This window comes from Clytia hemisphaerica, unplaced genomic scaffold (assembly GCF_902728285.1).
Source record: "Clytia hemisphaerica strain Z4C2 unplaced genomic scaffold, Clytia hemisphaerica genome assembly, whole genome shotgun sequence".
NCBI classification, from domain to species: domain Eukaryota; kingdom Metazoa; phylum Cnidaria; class Hydrozoa; order Leptothecata; family Clytiidae; genus Clytia; species Clytia hemisphaerica.
The window spans coordinates 15,551-31,710 of NW_027103721.1; the positions used below are offsets into that span (position 1 = coordinate 15,551).

Here is a 16,160-nt window from a genome sequence, read left to right on the forward strand (position 1 = left end):
TCTCTGATAACCCCCTAGAAATGTTCGTCCACCCCCCCCCCTATTTGGATATAAAATGGAATGATCTATTTTTCGTGGTTGGGTCTCCATAGTTATGGTAACAGCATTCATTGGGCTTCGTTTTATGACTAATCAAAGAAGCTTGAATGACGTTTTCAGTATTCATTCAAAACTTGTTTTTAACCTGTTTTTATTCCCAATTCATGAGCTTTCTTCCATTTTTAATACTCAGTTTTTCTTCAAATTTTTTTTTCAACTTTTTGTTTTATCTTCGTTCAGGTCTGAGAAACGGGAACAACAAGGAAGAAGACTTGAAAACAAACATTTTCTAAAGAGAGGAATTGTTTAAAATTTGGTGAGTACAATATATATTTTCGACCGTAGTCGCGCGGGCATTTTTTTGTCCACTTTATCACACTAGAACCGTCCCAATCCTTTTTTGACGCATTCGTCTATTGTCTATAGGTGCGAAAAAAGGACTGGGACGGTTAAAACGTCAAAAAATGTATCGCCCTGGGAACAAGGTTCTTTTAAATCAAGGTCTTTACTTTCTAGCCTAATTACACCCCTGTCCCAATGCCCCGGTAGAACTTTCTCCCTCAGTGGGGATGAAAATTTCTATCAAAATGCCAATGGGGATAGAAAATCTATTGTTTCCAGCTCGAAAATTCCAGTGGGGATGGTTTTGGAGTGCAATTTTTTACATTCAGTTTTCAATTTGGGATAAAATCATAGAGCAATTTCGCAGTGGGGTTGAAATGTTAGAATATTCTTTCCACCGGGGACGATTTTTTGGCCTATTTTCCTACCGGGGTGGGGGTCCACCGGGTCTGTGACACAGGGATGTCCAGTTGATATAAAAAGAGTTAGAAATCTTTATTCATAAAATAAAATAAAACGTGGTCTATTTCCATTGGTGGTTGAGAAAGGGTACAGAAAATCAATTTTAATTAAAGTCCAAAACTTACACTTCGGCCAATTTCTTTGTCTGTTGTCATTGTCTTTTCTCATTAGAGATTTTACAAACCGACCGCTGCGATGGAGTGTTGGTGAGAGAGGGGAGACGATGAGAGAAGTGTTGCTATATATATAAATCATACTTCATCGCAGAGCTCTCTGTACGGGAATTTTTTTATCAAACAGACAATGCACACAGAGTGTACTCTGAGGCGATAAACGTTAGATAAACTCTGGTACAGAGTACCATATTCCGAGATATTAAATGAACCAGCAATTGGTTTTTAGAGGTGCCAAAGCCTTTGATTACAAGTTTCATTCTTTTAACTTTAGCAAAAAAATTGTAGATTTTTGCCATTGCAAGACTTGCAAGCATCTGTAGAAACTTCATTACTAACGGAGCGCAAGAATGCTTCCAAGTTTGCTGAAATTACACAATTCTTTATAAGCTATCAGATGCCGAGGTAGTGAATTGTGTCACTTCGTAGGGCACCCCTTAGATCAGGGCAAATTTTTGATATTATGCTCCTAATAGGGTGTAGAATTGACAAAAGAAAATTGCCTTTCGAATCTCCTGCAGTTTTCGAGTGAATCGATTTTTAGTTAATCGATAGAACTTGTCAAGGGTAACCGAAAATGGTATGGTTTGTTAACTTTCGATGTCCAAATCTCGAGAGATTTTGGTTTAAATATTGAAAATTATCGATATTTTTTGCTGAGTCAGCAGTTTTTCAGCATATTTACCCACCTTAAAAATGAATTATCTCGAGATTTAGACATAGAAAGTTAACAAATGATACCATTTTTGGATACTACTAATTCAGGGCTATTCAGCCGTGGGAATGATTTTTTCTGAAAATGCTCCTAGGAAAATGCTGACGTCATCGGAAAACGCCCAAAACGTCGATTTTTCGCCTTAAAAATGTCATTTCTCGGCACCAGGTGGTCGAAACTTAAAAAATAACCCCATTTTCTTTATCTACTTTTCACGTTGAATCAGTTGGTAGCATCAGGTATTTGATTTTCAGACTCCGAAAATACCGTTAGTAAAGGGGGGACCCTTGACAAGTTCTATCGATTAACTAAAAATCGATTCACTCGAAAACTGCAGGAGATTCGAAGGGCAAATTTTTTTGTCAATTCTACACCCTATTAGGAGCATAATATCAAAAATTTGCCCTGATCTAAGGGGTGCCCTACGAAAACCATCTTTAAGGCCTTTTCTGAACCTCGGACGCTGGCCTATAAAAAATGTATACTGGTCAAGCTAACACACTGCTGCTAGCTTCGAAAAAAAAGACCACCCCCTCACTTAGATCATATTTCAAATTCTTGATCCATTTTCTAAGATTGATATTAATTTATTTTTTACAGGCCATGTCACCTAAATTGATCTTCGTTATCTTGATTTTGATCCAAGCATCATCCAACAATGGAAGGATTGTTCGTAACAAGATCATTGAATCACCTAATGGAACCAAAATCAAAATCCAATACATCGTCATGACCGGATTTAATAACAAGAAGCTCCAAGGGCCAACATCTATTCAAACAACCATGGTTAAAAGTGTTAGCCATTGCAAAGCAGAATGTATCCGGGTTAACAGCTGTATCTCCTTCAATATTTTTCCGGCTGGGTCATTTTTTGATTGTCAACTTTTTGACACAGATCATTATATTGACCAGCAAATTTTAACAGATCAAACGGGATATCAATACTTCGTTATAAAGGTATTATCCTAAGTATTAAAGTATGAATTCCTAAAGAATACCGAAATTGGACACATAATCCCTCTCCCTTGTATATCATTTTTCCCCGATACTATATCACTTTTTATTTGACGTCAGTTAGTCAACACGCATTTTGTGCAGTTCTTCAAAAATGGTTGAAATTTAGCAAAATCAAAAACATGAACGAAAAAACCGACAAAAAGCAAGAAAAACAACCATTTGAAGAAGCTAAACAAAACCAAACATGCTCTCTCACCTCCTGCTCAGATGACGATGACCAAAACCGTCTAAAATGCCGAAAATGCCACCGCATGGTACACTACGAGTGCACACAATTACCGCTTTATCAGCTGCAAATTTTTGCCAACACTTATAACGAACAATATCTATGTCAGAATTGCGTGCGGATAACACGATCTCTAATGAGTAAAATAGGTGAGAACTCGTATCATATGATGCAGAGGGAGATTGAGAAGAAGGACGACGTCATTAAAAAGCTCAACAACCAGCTAGCCAAGAACCGCAGCCTTAAGAACGATATCGAAAACATCTTAACCAATAAGATGGCTGACTTTGAAATAAAACCAAGCGATTATAAAAGAAGAAATAAAACTAACGACGAATTACATAGAAAAATCATCAGAAAAAACATACGCTGAAATACTAACTAAGAAACACAAGGATAATATCAAATCAGCAGTGAGAGAACACCAACAAGAAAACAAGAATGAAGACAGAGACATCGAATCAAGAAAACGAAATATTATTATACATGGAATGATGGAATTAGAGGTAGATAACAAAGAGGAACAACAGGAACAAGACAGAATTGATATTGAAGGTATACTAGGTAACATTGGCGTCCAAGATATCAAACCGTCCCACCATCATCGCATTGGACAAAACCGAAAAGGGCTACATTGGCGTCCAATCAAGTTGATCTTAAAAAGTATAGAGGAAAAAGAACGGATAATGCAAAATCTGCATAAGCTGAAACGATTCAATGAAATTGGTGGCTTTAGCATCACAGACGACTTCACCATCAACGAAAGAAAAATTATTAAAGATATGTGCCAAAAGGCGCGAAAAATGAATTCCAAAGATGACGATTTCGTTTGGCATGTAAGAGGAAGCCCTAGAACAAACCTTCGCCTAGTTCGAAAACCTAGGACAAAGACCAAAACAACGTCTTCTCTTCTGTCCATATCTTCACGACTGGACGACAGATGAAGAATTAGACAATTTATAAATCTAAAATTATTTCGTAGAGGTCGATAGACCTGTGAAATATAATTCTATGAATAAAAAAAAATAAAATAGAAGGTTTTTAAAGAAAAAGAAATTCAAAAAACTTTCAGCAAAATTAATATTTTGTATGGAAGCTATAATGGGAAGCTTTTGTTGGACCATGTTCGCACGTGACGGTTCCGTTTCGCTCCGAAACGAAATGAAGCCTTTCTATTGGTTGTATTCAAGTGTTACGTCACTTCTAACCCATAGAATGGCTTCATTCCGTGTGGAAACTAAAAGAAGGAGCTTTTCTTTAAGAATATGAAATTTTTCGAAGATTGAAAGAAATTTTCAATGTGAAAAAGCTTGTGAATTAAAATTGATGAGTAAGCAAACGATATCACTTTTATTAAAAAACAAAACCTTTAAGTTATTTTTCTAAGAAGAACAAGAAGAGTCGATTTCCCAGGATCTCAACTTAAGTCTGTTTCCGTTTATATTTCCAAGACAAACTCCTGCCGTACAGAATCAAAAACCAGAGTTATTTTGTGATTTATTTCAGAGTAATTGCAGTGTTGGAGATCCAAACCTTAAATGTCCAAATGAATTCACATACTGTAAACCAAACTATGATACAGACACCTCCACGTGTGAATGTCGTTTTCCAGGTTGCTTAGATCCAGTGGTTTATACTTGCACACCAGGTCCAACCATAAATGATACAGATGGTAAGTACAATGATGGTCGAAATCTATTGAGAATTAAGCTTATTTCCTCGTTTTTCGAAATTTGGAGTTCGGGCGAGAAAGTCGAGTTTGGGCCATCTCTTAAATTTAATCGCATATTTCAATTTGTCTCGGGTTTATATACTTCCAGGCTATATTATGAGCCTTATTGGACCATTTTTGAACTTTTGGATCCTCAGATCCTAAGGTCCACTACCCTTGGAAAGGGGTAGGAGCATTGAAGTATAAGCCTTTTGAGCTAGAATTCTAAATTCTAGCCATTCGGGCTTATACTTTAATGCTCCACGGGTAGTGGTGACACATTTAAGCTAGAGAAAAATTGCTTCAAATCTGCAACTGCTGCTAAAAACTGGGGTGCAAATTAACTTGAAATGTTATTGTTTTGAGCTAAAGTCTGTCTCGAAATAATTTGCAGCTGGAGAAAAAAATGGCTGTAACCTTTGATAGAATTCGAATCAAGTTGCGATTTTGTGCTCGTTAAAAAGATATTCGTGAGTGGGATATTATCAAGTAAAAAAATTGAGAAAAAAAAGGAATATGAAAATGAAAAATGAAGAAGAAAAAAATCAACTTTTTGTAGAAATGTGGTATAATTACCATTTTCACAGGAGTGACTCTTCAATCTTAGATCATCATCAATGTGAAAAAACTTTTCAAAAATATTCATTCAATCAAAAGATATCAAACAAAGTTTATTGCTGGTTGATCGACAAAAGGCTGTTTTTTTGTCGTTTTTTACCAGTTTTTACTATTTTTTAGAGTCAACCAGCAATAAACTTTGTTTGATATCTTTTGATTGAATGAATATTTTTGAAAACTTTTTTGACAGTGATGATGATCTAAGATTGAAGAATCACTCCTGTGAAAATGGTAACTATACCACATTTCTACAAAAAGTTGATTTTTTTCTTCTTCATTTTTCATTTTCATTTTCCTTTTTTTTCTCAATTTTTTTACTTGATAATATTCCACTCACGAATATCTTTTTAACAAGCACTTAATCGCAACTTGATTCGAATTCTATCAAAAGTTACAGCCATTTTTGTCTCCAGCTGCAAATTATTTCGAGACAGACTTTAGTCACCTAATCTTTTTGGTATTTTACAAACCCAGAATCTATTAGATTGTTTAGTTTAATGCTTAATAACAAAGACACCCTCTCAACCCATTTTAAATGATTTTCATGATTGTTTTTTTTTTTTTTTTTTTTTTTTTTTTTTGAAACAAAAACACCTGTACACTACGAACATATATTACAAAACATTACTTAAACATAAAATATAGTCCCTCCCCCTGCTAGGAACTAACGTTATATCGCCAGAGGTACTAGACTATGTAAAAAATAAATAAATAAGTAAATAAAGGAAAAAAAAATCTTGGAGAAGGAAGCTACAGTTGTTAGGTAAAAGCCTAAAATAAAGCACCGCTAAACCTTCCAGTTTCGTTAAGAAATTCAACAACAGAACAAAGAATAGATTTATTTAGATTTGAACTCAAACTTTCATCCCCATATAATAAAAGCCGACAGAAAAAAGGAGGGTTAAGCGGCGGATGAAAAATAATGCCTAGGGTCTGAAGTTTGTCGAACAAAGATTGTCTTGCATGGGAATATATAGAGCAGTGCAGAAGAAAGTGTTTTAGTGTTTTCAACAGAGTTAGTTCGGCAACCACAGAAAGGGTCTAAATGATTGTTTTTAGTCAGCATTCTATTTTTATTACATTATGTAATGAATTTAATGAGTACATAGAAGGGAAACAATCGCCGTTTAGTAGTGTCAACTGTGCATGCGTCCAAACAAGTTTCCATTGTTTTGATTTTAGCGACCGCTCTTTCCCGTAAAAAAACGGTAGGTAAAATTCCGGTTCTCGTAAGGAAACCTAGCTACCTAACCATAACTTCCTTTCCTCTAGATGAATTTTTGTGAAATTTTTAGGAGAGATCTATAAAATTATCATTGATATCATGTTCAAATATCTAAACCATTCTCTTTAAAGGAAAGAAAAAAATTGACAATGTTTACATTCCTCTAACCTTCCACAGTACTAAAGTCCGCATTTTTACCTACGGTTTTTACGGTAGAACACGCTCGAGACTCCTAAACGGTGTATTATAATATTTACACATCCAAATTAAATTTTAAGGCTTGAAGTGTCCAGAGTTATTATATCAGCATATAGGATTAATGGTTGATCTAATACTAAAAAGTTGATATATTTATTTAAGCTGAATACACTGACATTGCGAGAAGATTTTTAAAAATATGAAAAATCGTACGTGGTGCTAGGGGGGGGGTACATGCAAAACCGACCTTAGTGGTCATAGCTTGAAGGTAAAGCATTCAGCTACGGTGCGCAAAGTCGTGGGTTCAATCCTTGGCCAGATCATACCAAAGACTCAAAAAATGTTACTTGATGCCTCTCTTCTATTTGATGATAAGCAATCAAGAGAAGGGTAAAGGTAAGGGAGCAATCCAGGGAGAAAGAGTGGCGCCCTCTCCTACCTTCGGCGGGTAGATAACTATCGAAAAAGGAGCCTCGACACCCCGACTGCTGTCACAGACTTACTTTAGACCGACCTTAATCCCTTAATCCCTTATTTTTTTCTAACTTTTCAGCATACGAACTGAGTTCAGGGATAACGGAAATTGGCACAACATCATCTGGCTGTCCTCAATACACACTCAAATTCAAATTTATGATGACCGCCATATATAGTTCTGCGTATAGCAAAGTTCTTTCTGTGGTTGATGCAGGTAGTAATAGCGAATGGATCAGTTTCCGTGTAGATCGGAGTCTTAGGAGTCTTTTAACGGGTCTTCGTGGTGTGGGTGGTAGCCAGACCATTGTTGAGCCTTACCAAGCTAATGTCGAATATGTTATCATAGTTACATCATATAAGGAAGCTGATGGTGTGGTATTATAGAGTTACGTCGAATGGTAATGAGAAGTTGGCCAGGACACATACCAGGAAGACTGGAGCAGCAGCTGAAATGAAAATCAAAGTTGGCCGATGTGGGGCTTGTGTAGTTAGTGATTTTGAATATATATTTTAAATTTTGATACAGTGGAGTCTCTATAACTCGAACATTCACGCAAATTTATTAGAGATCAGAAAAAATTTGAGAGTTGTGGAGTAAGGTATTGTTATTTGAAAGGACGAGAAAACTTGTCGGAGTTAAGGAAACATTCTACTTATAGATATTCGAATTATGGGGAGTCTACTGTGTTCGATCTGGATGCATTTTAACAGGCCGAGGATGAGTTTTCTCTTTCAACAAACTTTGCTGATATTGTCATACAATCAACTTTCTATAATTCGAAACCTCTATTACTGGAATCTTTCTGCAACTCGACCTAAAATATTAGTCCCCTCAGGTAATGAGGGGTATAAATTACTTTCTGTAATTTAAGTCCTTTTCTAATTCGAAGAGAACTTTTTATCCCTTGAAGATCGAATTAGAGAGTAATTATCTTGGTATGGGTGGGTCAAGGGTCATCTTTAAATTGGTCCGGGATAAAAAGGCCCAAAATTTTGGATTTTCTCAGCAAAAAGTAGCTTTAATGTTTGTCCGTTTTACTAAAATCGGATTAAATCGATCGAAAAAAATCGCGAAATTTTCTGGATTATCCGCCAAAAATGCGATTTTAAAAATTTCGCTGTGGATTTAATTTCGCGAGTCAGAAACCTCATGTGTTTTCGCGAAAGTTAATCCGATTAAGTATCATCAGAAGGAATAATAATTAAAATTTCCCAAACTTTAAATAACATTTCTGAGTTGATAACTTATAATCTATTGACTTTTTAGACCTAGCCTGTTGGAGGTTCTATAAATTAACCGTTCGTTCGTTCGTTCGTTTGAATGAAAGTAGGGTACCATCATTGGTAAAAGATGGTTGAAGCAGGTTTTAACAAAAAAAATTTCGCCTCGAAAATTGAATCTTTAATCATATAGCCAAATTACTCAATTTTTTGATTTTTGATTAGATTGTTGTTTTTTTGCACATGAAGGATTAGTTTTGAAGAACGTTAGTGTTTAGACATGAAATTTTGGCTGCTTGAAGAGTTTTTTAGAGAAATTGGCCAAATTCGATATTTTTTTATAAGCGCATTTCCAATTAATTAGTTATTCGCTTGTCTCGCGATTAGCTCTTTCATTCTTTATGATTTTTTTGCACAAAGGTGCCTAAATGTAAACACTCGAATGTGACGGAGCCCAATTTCGAGAAAAAGTTTTGGGAGGCAAGTTGCAGCCAAAAAAAGGCTAAAAAAGGGTTTTTTGGACTTTGTTGAAAACTGGATTATTAATTTTTCCTGATTTTTTGCATGAAAGTAGGGTACCATCATCGATAAATGATGGTTGAAGCAGATTTTCACGAAAATGTTTTCTTGCCTCAATAATTGAATCTTTATCCATAAAAATCACTATTTATAAGCATGCATTAATGTTTTTAGTCAAATTACTCAATTTTTTGATGAGATAGATATTTCTTTTCCTTTCAATCTCCTCTCTTAAAACCACCCCAATGGACACAGAGACAATCAATGATAAAAACAAAGGACGAATTTTAATAAATCGTCACTATTTGTGTTCTGAATGATTGTTTTACCGTCACACTCAAGTAGATATTATCAATTATATATAAATTTGCGACCGTCGTGACCGCAAGGTTATGCCACCATCCTATGTGGATTTGTGATACTTTTCAGATTTGTTTACCTCTTATTATTCGTTTTTTTAACTAATTTATTCTAATAACATTTATATTGATTTTAATGTTTATCTCTTGGTCCAAATATATTGTATTTAAAAGTCAAAGAAAAAATATATATTTGTTAAATGCATATAACCAGGTACTCTTAGGTGCCAAATCCCGGGGGGGGGGCAGCTGGGCAAAAGGACCGACGGGTATGTGCGGGTCCTAAGGGTGCCTTTTCCAACTGTAAGGGTCGGGAAAACTAGAGATGCACTGTAAGGGTAGAAATTTTTAAAATGGGGATAAAATTAGAGTCGATTTCCCAGTTGGGCTTCTAATTGTAGGATTTTTTCTCACCTGCATGGTTCGAACTTTTAGTCAAGTTTTCCATTGGAGTCTGTTATGCATGGTTGTCTATGTACAAGCTTTTTTTACGAGAACAAGTGTTTTAAGCCTAAAATGTTCTTAACATGTTCTTATTTTTACCATTTTTTGAGTATTTTTGCCTATTTTCTTAAGAAATGGGGTGTTTTAAGGTCTGCTAATCTTTAAAATATTGTTCTTAACATTTTGGCCATCAAAGTGTTATGTTCTTATATTAGTTTGTTCTTTTAAAAAATAATCGTGTTTTCATTCAAAATCGAGTCATCGAAATGTCCTTGGAAATAAAAATGTGCATTTTTTCATTTTTATCAAACAGGAGGATGGTTATTAATAGGGAATATAACACTGAACGATCAAAATCAAATCGGGTCAGTCTATGACACGTACATTGCCAATCCACCATCTCTCCATCAAATACAACCAACCCAAAATGAACAATTCCTACTTAACCACAACAATGTTCAAAGTCTTTTTCAAAGTCATGGATACAGTGAAGTACGAGTGAAATGCTTCAAACCCTGGCATGGTAGAACGCTTGATGCTGTGTTGTACGGAACCAAAACATACCAGTTTATCAATAGAGAACAAAATGTGATTACAGGAATGTGTGGAAATGTACGATTTTTGGAAAATGATAATTCATTGATTTCAAGTAAACCTTGTGAGCAACAAATTACTGGTACCGACTGGGAAGAAATACATCCTGGAATTCTCTATTATGATCATACACTTAGGTCATAGATACAGCACATGTTATATTACATTATGAAAGATTCGAATGTGACGATTGGAACCCACAAGCGAATTATCAGTCCAAAGGAAACTGGCAATATTTCATCAGATAATTAAAGCAAATCTCTGATCAGAGGTTAAGAATATTTCAACCTCTGAAGACCAATAATAGAAATTTTATCACGCATTTGTCAATCTAATCACTGTAGAAAAAATCTTAGTCCATACTGTTTGTACATAAAAATTATCTTTAAAGTTCCATTTCAATGATCTTAAGCTATCAAAAATAGCAAAAAATAATTTTTTCCGGCCGGCCGCATGAGAGCTTTTTTCCTTCACCCGCATTCCGGAAACACTGCATTTTTTTATTTTCGCCTTATTTTACAATTTTAAAACGTGTAAAAATACAATCTAATACAATCATCGATCTAATTGCGTTTAAATCGTTTTTGAGAGAAACTCTTAAAGAACTTTCATACTAACAAGATATATATCTGAAACTTGAGGGAAAGATCTATTCAAAAAAAAATTATTTGTGCAGTGTAGAAATAAAATAGTCGATTATTTATACTTATAGTGCCTAACAAATAATAGTCAAAACAATCATTAAAATGCGCAGTAGTGTAGTGCAGGAGGTTGGGGCTCGATCCCCACTCGGTGCTGTGATTCACTTGTAAATATACCTTCGCCCGGGTCAACCCATGTCATGTGAGGGGAATCGCTACAAGAGTCAGAAGAGTGTGGGGAGATATGTCTGGCTCTGTGGTGTGGTTACTAATACTTGTCAGGTTTGACCATGCGAAGATGCACAGTCCTCCCGAGTCGTTTGAGTATATCTCCTCAGTAGGTTCGTCTTGCGGATCCTACCATTGTAACACGCATGCGTAATTTTTTGTTCTTTTAAACCATGTAGTTAATTCCTGTGGTAAACAAAGAGGAATAAATCCGTAGGGGTGGTACAGTCGCTTTAGTCGGGTTTGTGGACGGCTAAATTTGTCGTTATTTTTAAAATTTGTCGTTCTTTTTGTCTATTTCTAGTAACGCAGGATTTGTTAGATAGACCCCCTCTACTATACACCAACAGCTCGATGTGTCGCGATAACGCGTTAGTGGAGTCAGCTAAGCGCAGTGATTTTTCTCTCCTGGATAGGACCTGTTCAGTTCATCGGAAGGACTGTCCCCCTCTCTGAGTCAATCTTATTCTGAAAGTTTTCTACAGAAATACTCTTTCTAAAGGATCGCCATTTTTTCACTGTCAAAGCATAGAATACGTTCATACTCCATATATTATAAATAGTTCTTTTTTAAAGCTCCTCAAGTGCTTTACACGACGGCGCGATTGGGACTTTTTTTCCGTGACGGCGTAATTGCAAAGTCTTTTTGGCTATTTTTCACTATCTTTGCATGGTGAACAGATTTTTGGCAATTTTCGTGATGCTGCAAGCAGGAGATTTGGCGTATTTGCATAGGGGTGTCACTACATGTGTCACTAATTTTTTATGAGCATTGTACTTGTAAGCATATTTAGGCTTAGATATGGCGCAAATTTAAGCATATACTAAGCATTATCTGAGCCTATGAAAAATGTATTTTCCTGAATTGAGCTGTTTTTGGATGGGATTTTACGGATTTTCGAAATTTCCCTGGAGTTTTGCTTGGGACATAAGTATCCTTATAAGCATTTTTCAGCCTTCAACCTGGGCATCTCCGAGCATGTTTTCGGATTTTTATATGCTTATAAAACAGACATTTAATTCTCTAGTACTAATACACCTTTTCGATCGTAGCCGCCAATTGCCACGCAGGAATGGTTTACAGTTAAACTCGATCCAATCCTTTTTTGACCACCTTCTTCTATTGCCTATAGGTGCGAAAGAAAGACTGGGACGGTTTTAGGGTGGTAAAACGGATAAAAAAATGCCCACCCGCACGGACGGCTAGGGTTGAAAAAGTGTATTAACCAAAACACTTTGATGTTCTTCCTTATTAGCGAACAAAATAGAACCAATATCCAGGCTCGTGGTAATTTTCTTGTTTATAGAAGTCATCACATTCTACTCTTGTCTTTTCAGTTGTGTCCATAAAGAGAATATGTGTTCTGCCAGGCACCCAAAGCAAATGATCGTACCATAAAGATCTCCTGTTTCCACCTATTCTAATATTCCCACATGGCTCATTTGCCATTTTAGATGTATCGTTGGTGAGATACTGAATTTCTTCATCGCATGGAGATTCTGACTTTGATTCTCGTCGCATCCATTTTACAACCTTATCTCCTTTAAGAATGATATGTAGAGTTCTACCATGCGATGGTTTAAAACAATTAACTCTGACTTCAGTATAACCACCATTGGTAAACAATTCTTTGACTTCTGGGGTTGATAACATGAAATAACCGTTACGGATGTTTTGCAGTTGAGAAATCTGGTATCCAGGCTTTATATGCTCGAACATGGTTCGTACCTCGCTTTCTTTTTCCAACGTTACATTTCCAATGGCCAACCATCCACCTTGATATCAGAAAGAGAAAATAAGATAATACCTTAAGGGAAGAAATTTTGGTGAAAAGAAATTTAAATTTATAGGTTATTCGCCAAAATAAATTCTCGCGAAATTTAATTTTCTTTCAATTTAGTTTCTCCTAAAAACGCCTTTTATACTCTTTTTTCAGCTAAGATATTGAACAAAAATTGGTCTTTCGCCAAAATTAATTTTCGCCGAATTCAAGATATTTATTGAATTGCCAAAATAAATTCCGCCTAATTGCACCAAAATTTCTTCTCGCCAAAACTTCTTCTCTTAGGGTAACAGATTATTGTTGCGCACGAGGAATAAGACTCTCAAACCTAGTAACCAAGACCGCTGAGACATGTGATAAGAGTTTGATATCCATAAAGAAATCCAAATCACAAAATGAAGCCTCTACACTCAAACACTGACGCACGGGAAATATTAATTTGTTCGAGTTATGGAATTTTCGAGTTATGGACACAGTACCACTTGTTTTATGAGGCACAAGCAAACCTGTCGGAATTAAGGAAACATTCGAGTAATACAGGCTCGAGTTTCATCAACATTGATATTATTGTATTAAACAACTATTGAACTAAACCCTACTCAAAGATCCCGAATAAACATCCCCACCCGGTTATAAATTTTCGGACACCCCTATTCTTATTAAGACCCAATGCAGCCCGTTTATTAATTTTCTAGTTTTCTGTTTTTCATCTTTACCATTTTGTGAGAATTTTGTGCAATTTTTTAAACTTGGATGTTTAGTTGGTAAAGCCCATCCTTGCGTGTCTTATTGATATTTCCTGGGTTTTTATGAAAAGGTTTTATCGCGTGTTCATTCGGACCACCCCCACTTTTCTTCGGAGCCCCCTACTATTTGGGACCTTAGAGTATCTACTAAACTCCTTCGACTACCATATCACAATAGACTTCAGTAAGTTGACGAAATATCCACGGGGAACTTGATTTTTTTCGAGAATTTTCTAGTTCTGGAGACTGATGTATTAGGCATTGTTTAGAAAATGAACATTGAAATACATTGTCTTAAACAACAACTGAACTAAAAAAACTCTATCTACTCACCTCCTTTGACTACCATATCACAATAGACTTCAGTAAGTTGACCAAATATCTCAAACATATAAAACCCTGATGGTAATCCTGACCGAAATTCTTTGATTGCTTTACAAGAACCATCACTGACTGCTCCATTTGTGGTGAGCATGCAAAACACCCTAACGCCCCCGCCATCGGTTGATTCAAAGTTATAAAAACCTGTCCCAAATGTTGGACAATAGTCTTTCACACCTCTACATGTCGGGTAGCTGACACCATGAGCAGTCAAATTGCAAAACACATTATATTGTTCATTGCTGGACTCAAGTGAGTAAAATCCAGGGACACAATGCGGGCATTTTTCTTTAATCTCCGCACAACTTCGTAATGGTAGTTTCTAGAATAATACAGAAATGAATTAAGTATATTAGATTTTAAAAATGTGCCTATATACGATATTATAAATTCTTTGGAAAGCTTCTTCTTCCACTCTAATACACCCCTTTCTCACCCCGGGGGAGGGGGGTACTAGGGTTGCGAGCTGACGGGGGGTGCCGCCCGACTTTCGAACTTTGGACCCTTACCGGGACTAAAACGGAGAAAACAAAGGAAAATTTTGGGAATTTTACGACCCTTAGGCTTTAGCGGGACTAATTTGACCAATTTTGAACAAATTTCGATTTTCAGGGGGTAAAAAGTTGAAATTTTCCTATTATACTTCAATTTTATTGCCAATTTTCTGACTTGAAAACAAAAGAATATGAATCCCAGGCATTAAAAAATATGGAAATATAGAGCCCCATCGAGTTTCAGTCCGTTTATTTTATCCCTACTGGCTGAAAAGATTTTACTGGGTCTGTGAGAAAGAGGTATTCTAAAACTTTCTATAAACAGTTATCTCTGTTGAAAATACTTCAAAATACTTCACTAATGGTCTCAACAAGATGTGTGACCTTAAGAGATACACCTTTTCGACCGTAGCTGCCAATTGCAGTTGAAAAGGTGCATCGAGAAAGATCAATTTCAAGTAAACCAACATCTTTTGACATTTAAATAACGTTGTAAAGATATTGAAAAAACTTCATGCACACCTTACCCCTGTCTAAAAGCCCCGATAAAACTTTTCCAAAGCATAGGGTGATTGCAGCGGCGGGAGTAGAAGTTCTAGTTGTTGTTTCAAGAAAGAAATCCAGTTAGGATGGTTTTAGAACACAAATTTTTACATTGAATTTCCAAATGGGATGAAATCAAAGTCAATTTCTCAGTAGGGCTGAAATTAAAGTGTATTTTTTCCACCGGGGACAAAATTTGGCCATTTCTAGTGGATCTGTTACACAGAGGTGTTCACCAGCTAGGAAGAAAACGGAAAGTCTTTTTATTGCAGAAAGTTTTTCATAGAGTTATGATACTCAGAATTTTGTGCAAGACAAGATTCGATAAGACAACAATAAAAAACAAAATAAATGCTTTAAAAAAAAATCTTTACAATTTGAATTTTATTACCTCCTCAGCCTCATAGAATATTCCATTGTTAATATCGTCATTCGAATATATCTTCTGATCTTCACTTTCCAAGCAAAAACATTGTCCTTTCCTTTCAACAAAATAACCTTCCCTCAACTTTCTATGACATTCTAATATGCATTCAACAGACGTTGTTGCCGGAAAAGGTTTTGATGCATCTTCTGTTTCAATATTTGTTGTTGTTTGTTGTTTTTCATCGCCAGAAAACCATTGGGAATTAACCAGAATAGGTTGCAAGATAAGGAAGAATAACATCTTATTCCCTGTTTAACAGAAATCTTTTGTTTTGTTTCGATTTTTAGAGAAAAATACACAATTGGCTTTCACAGTACTTTAAGTTTTATCATGAACATATCAACGACTGGACATTTATCTTTCAATGTCTCTTTGAAGCGAGCTTCGTTGCCGCCTGTATTTCAAAATTGGTATGAAAAATCCAACAATATTCCGTCATAATTTTATTTCTTTGAATTATTTAGGTATAAGGATTGGTAGAGCTTGAACATTACTCCTAATGCACAAAAAAATTATTTTCGAATTTTTCATAAGTGTGCAATATATTTTATCAACATTTTTCAACTCTGAAATGCA

General features: G+C 35.6%; 2 protein-coding genes across 3 annotated transcripts; one reads left to right on the forward strand and one right to left on the reverse strand.

Moving 5' to 3' along the window:
* Positions 1 to 275: 275 nt before the first annotated feature.
* LOC136804305 (uncharacterized) lies at positions 276 to 10,695 on the forward strand. 2 transcript variants are annotated; one of them, XM_067061010.1, is made up of 4 exons: positions 276 to 355; positions 2,332 to 2,688; positions 4,481 to 4,646; positions 10,060 to 10,695. In XM_067061010.1, the coding sequence occupies exons 2-4, from the start codon at positions 2,335 to 2,337 to the stop codon at positions 10,482 to 10,484; spliced, it is 945 nt and encodes a 314-aa protein (XP_066917111.1). In that variant the 5' UTR covers positions 276 to 355; positions 2,332 to 2,334; the 3' UTR covers positions 10,485 to 10,695. The 2 variants fall into 2 exon arrangements, with proteins under 2 accessions (XP_066917111.1, XP_066917112.1); XM_067061011.1 differs by lacking the exon at positions 10,060 to 10,695 and adding an exon at positions 7,280 to 7,939.
* A 1,526-nt stretch (positions 10,696 to 12,221) lies between these two features.
* On the reverse strand, positions 12,222 to 15,884 carry LOC136804427 (uncharacterized). The gene is made up of 3 exons (XM_067061137.1): positions 15,549 to 15,884; positions 14,073 to 14,442; positions 12,222 to 12,985 (listed from the first exon to the last, which is right to left on the reverse strand). Exons 1-3 carry the CDS (start codon positions 15,822 to 15,824, stop codon positions 12,462 to 12,464), a joined length of 1,170 nt encoding a protein of 389 aa, XP_066917238.1. The 5' UTR covers positions 15,825 to 15,884; the 3' UTR covers positions 12,222 to 12,461.
* Positions 15,885 to 16,160: the final 276 nt, after the last annotated feature.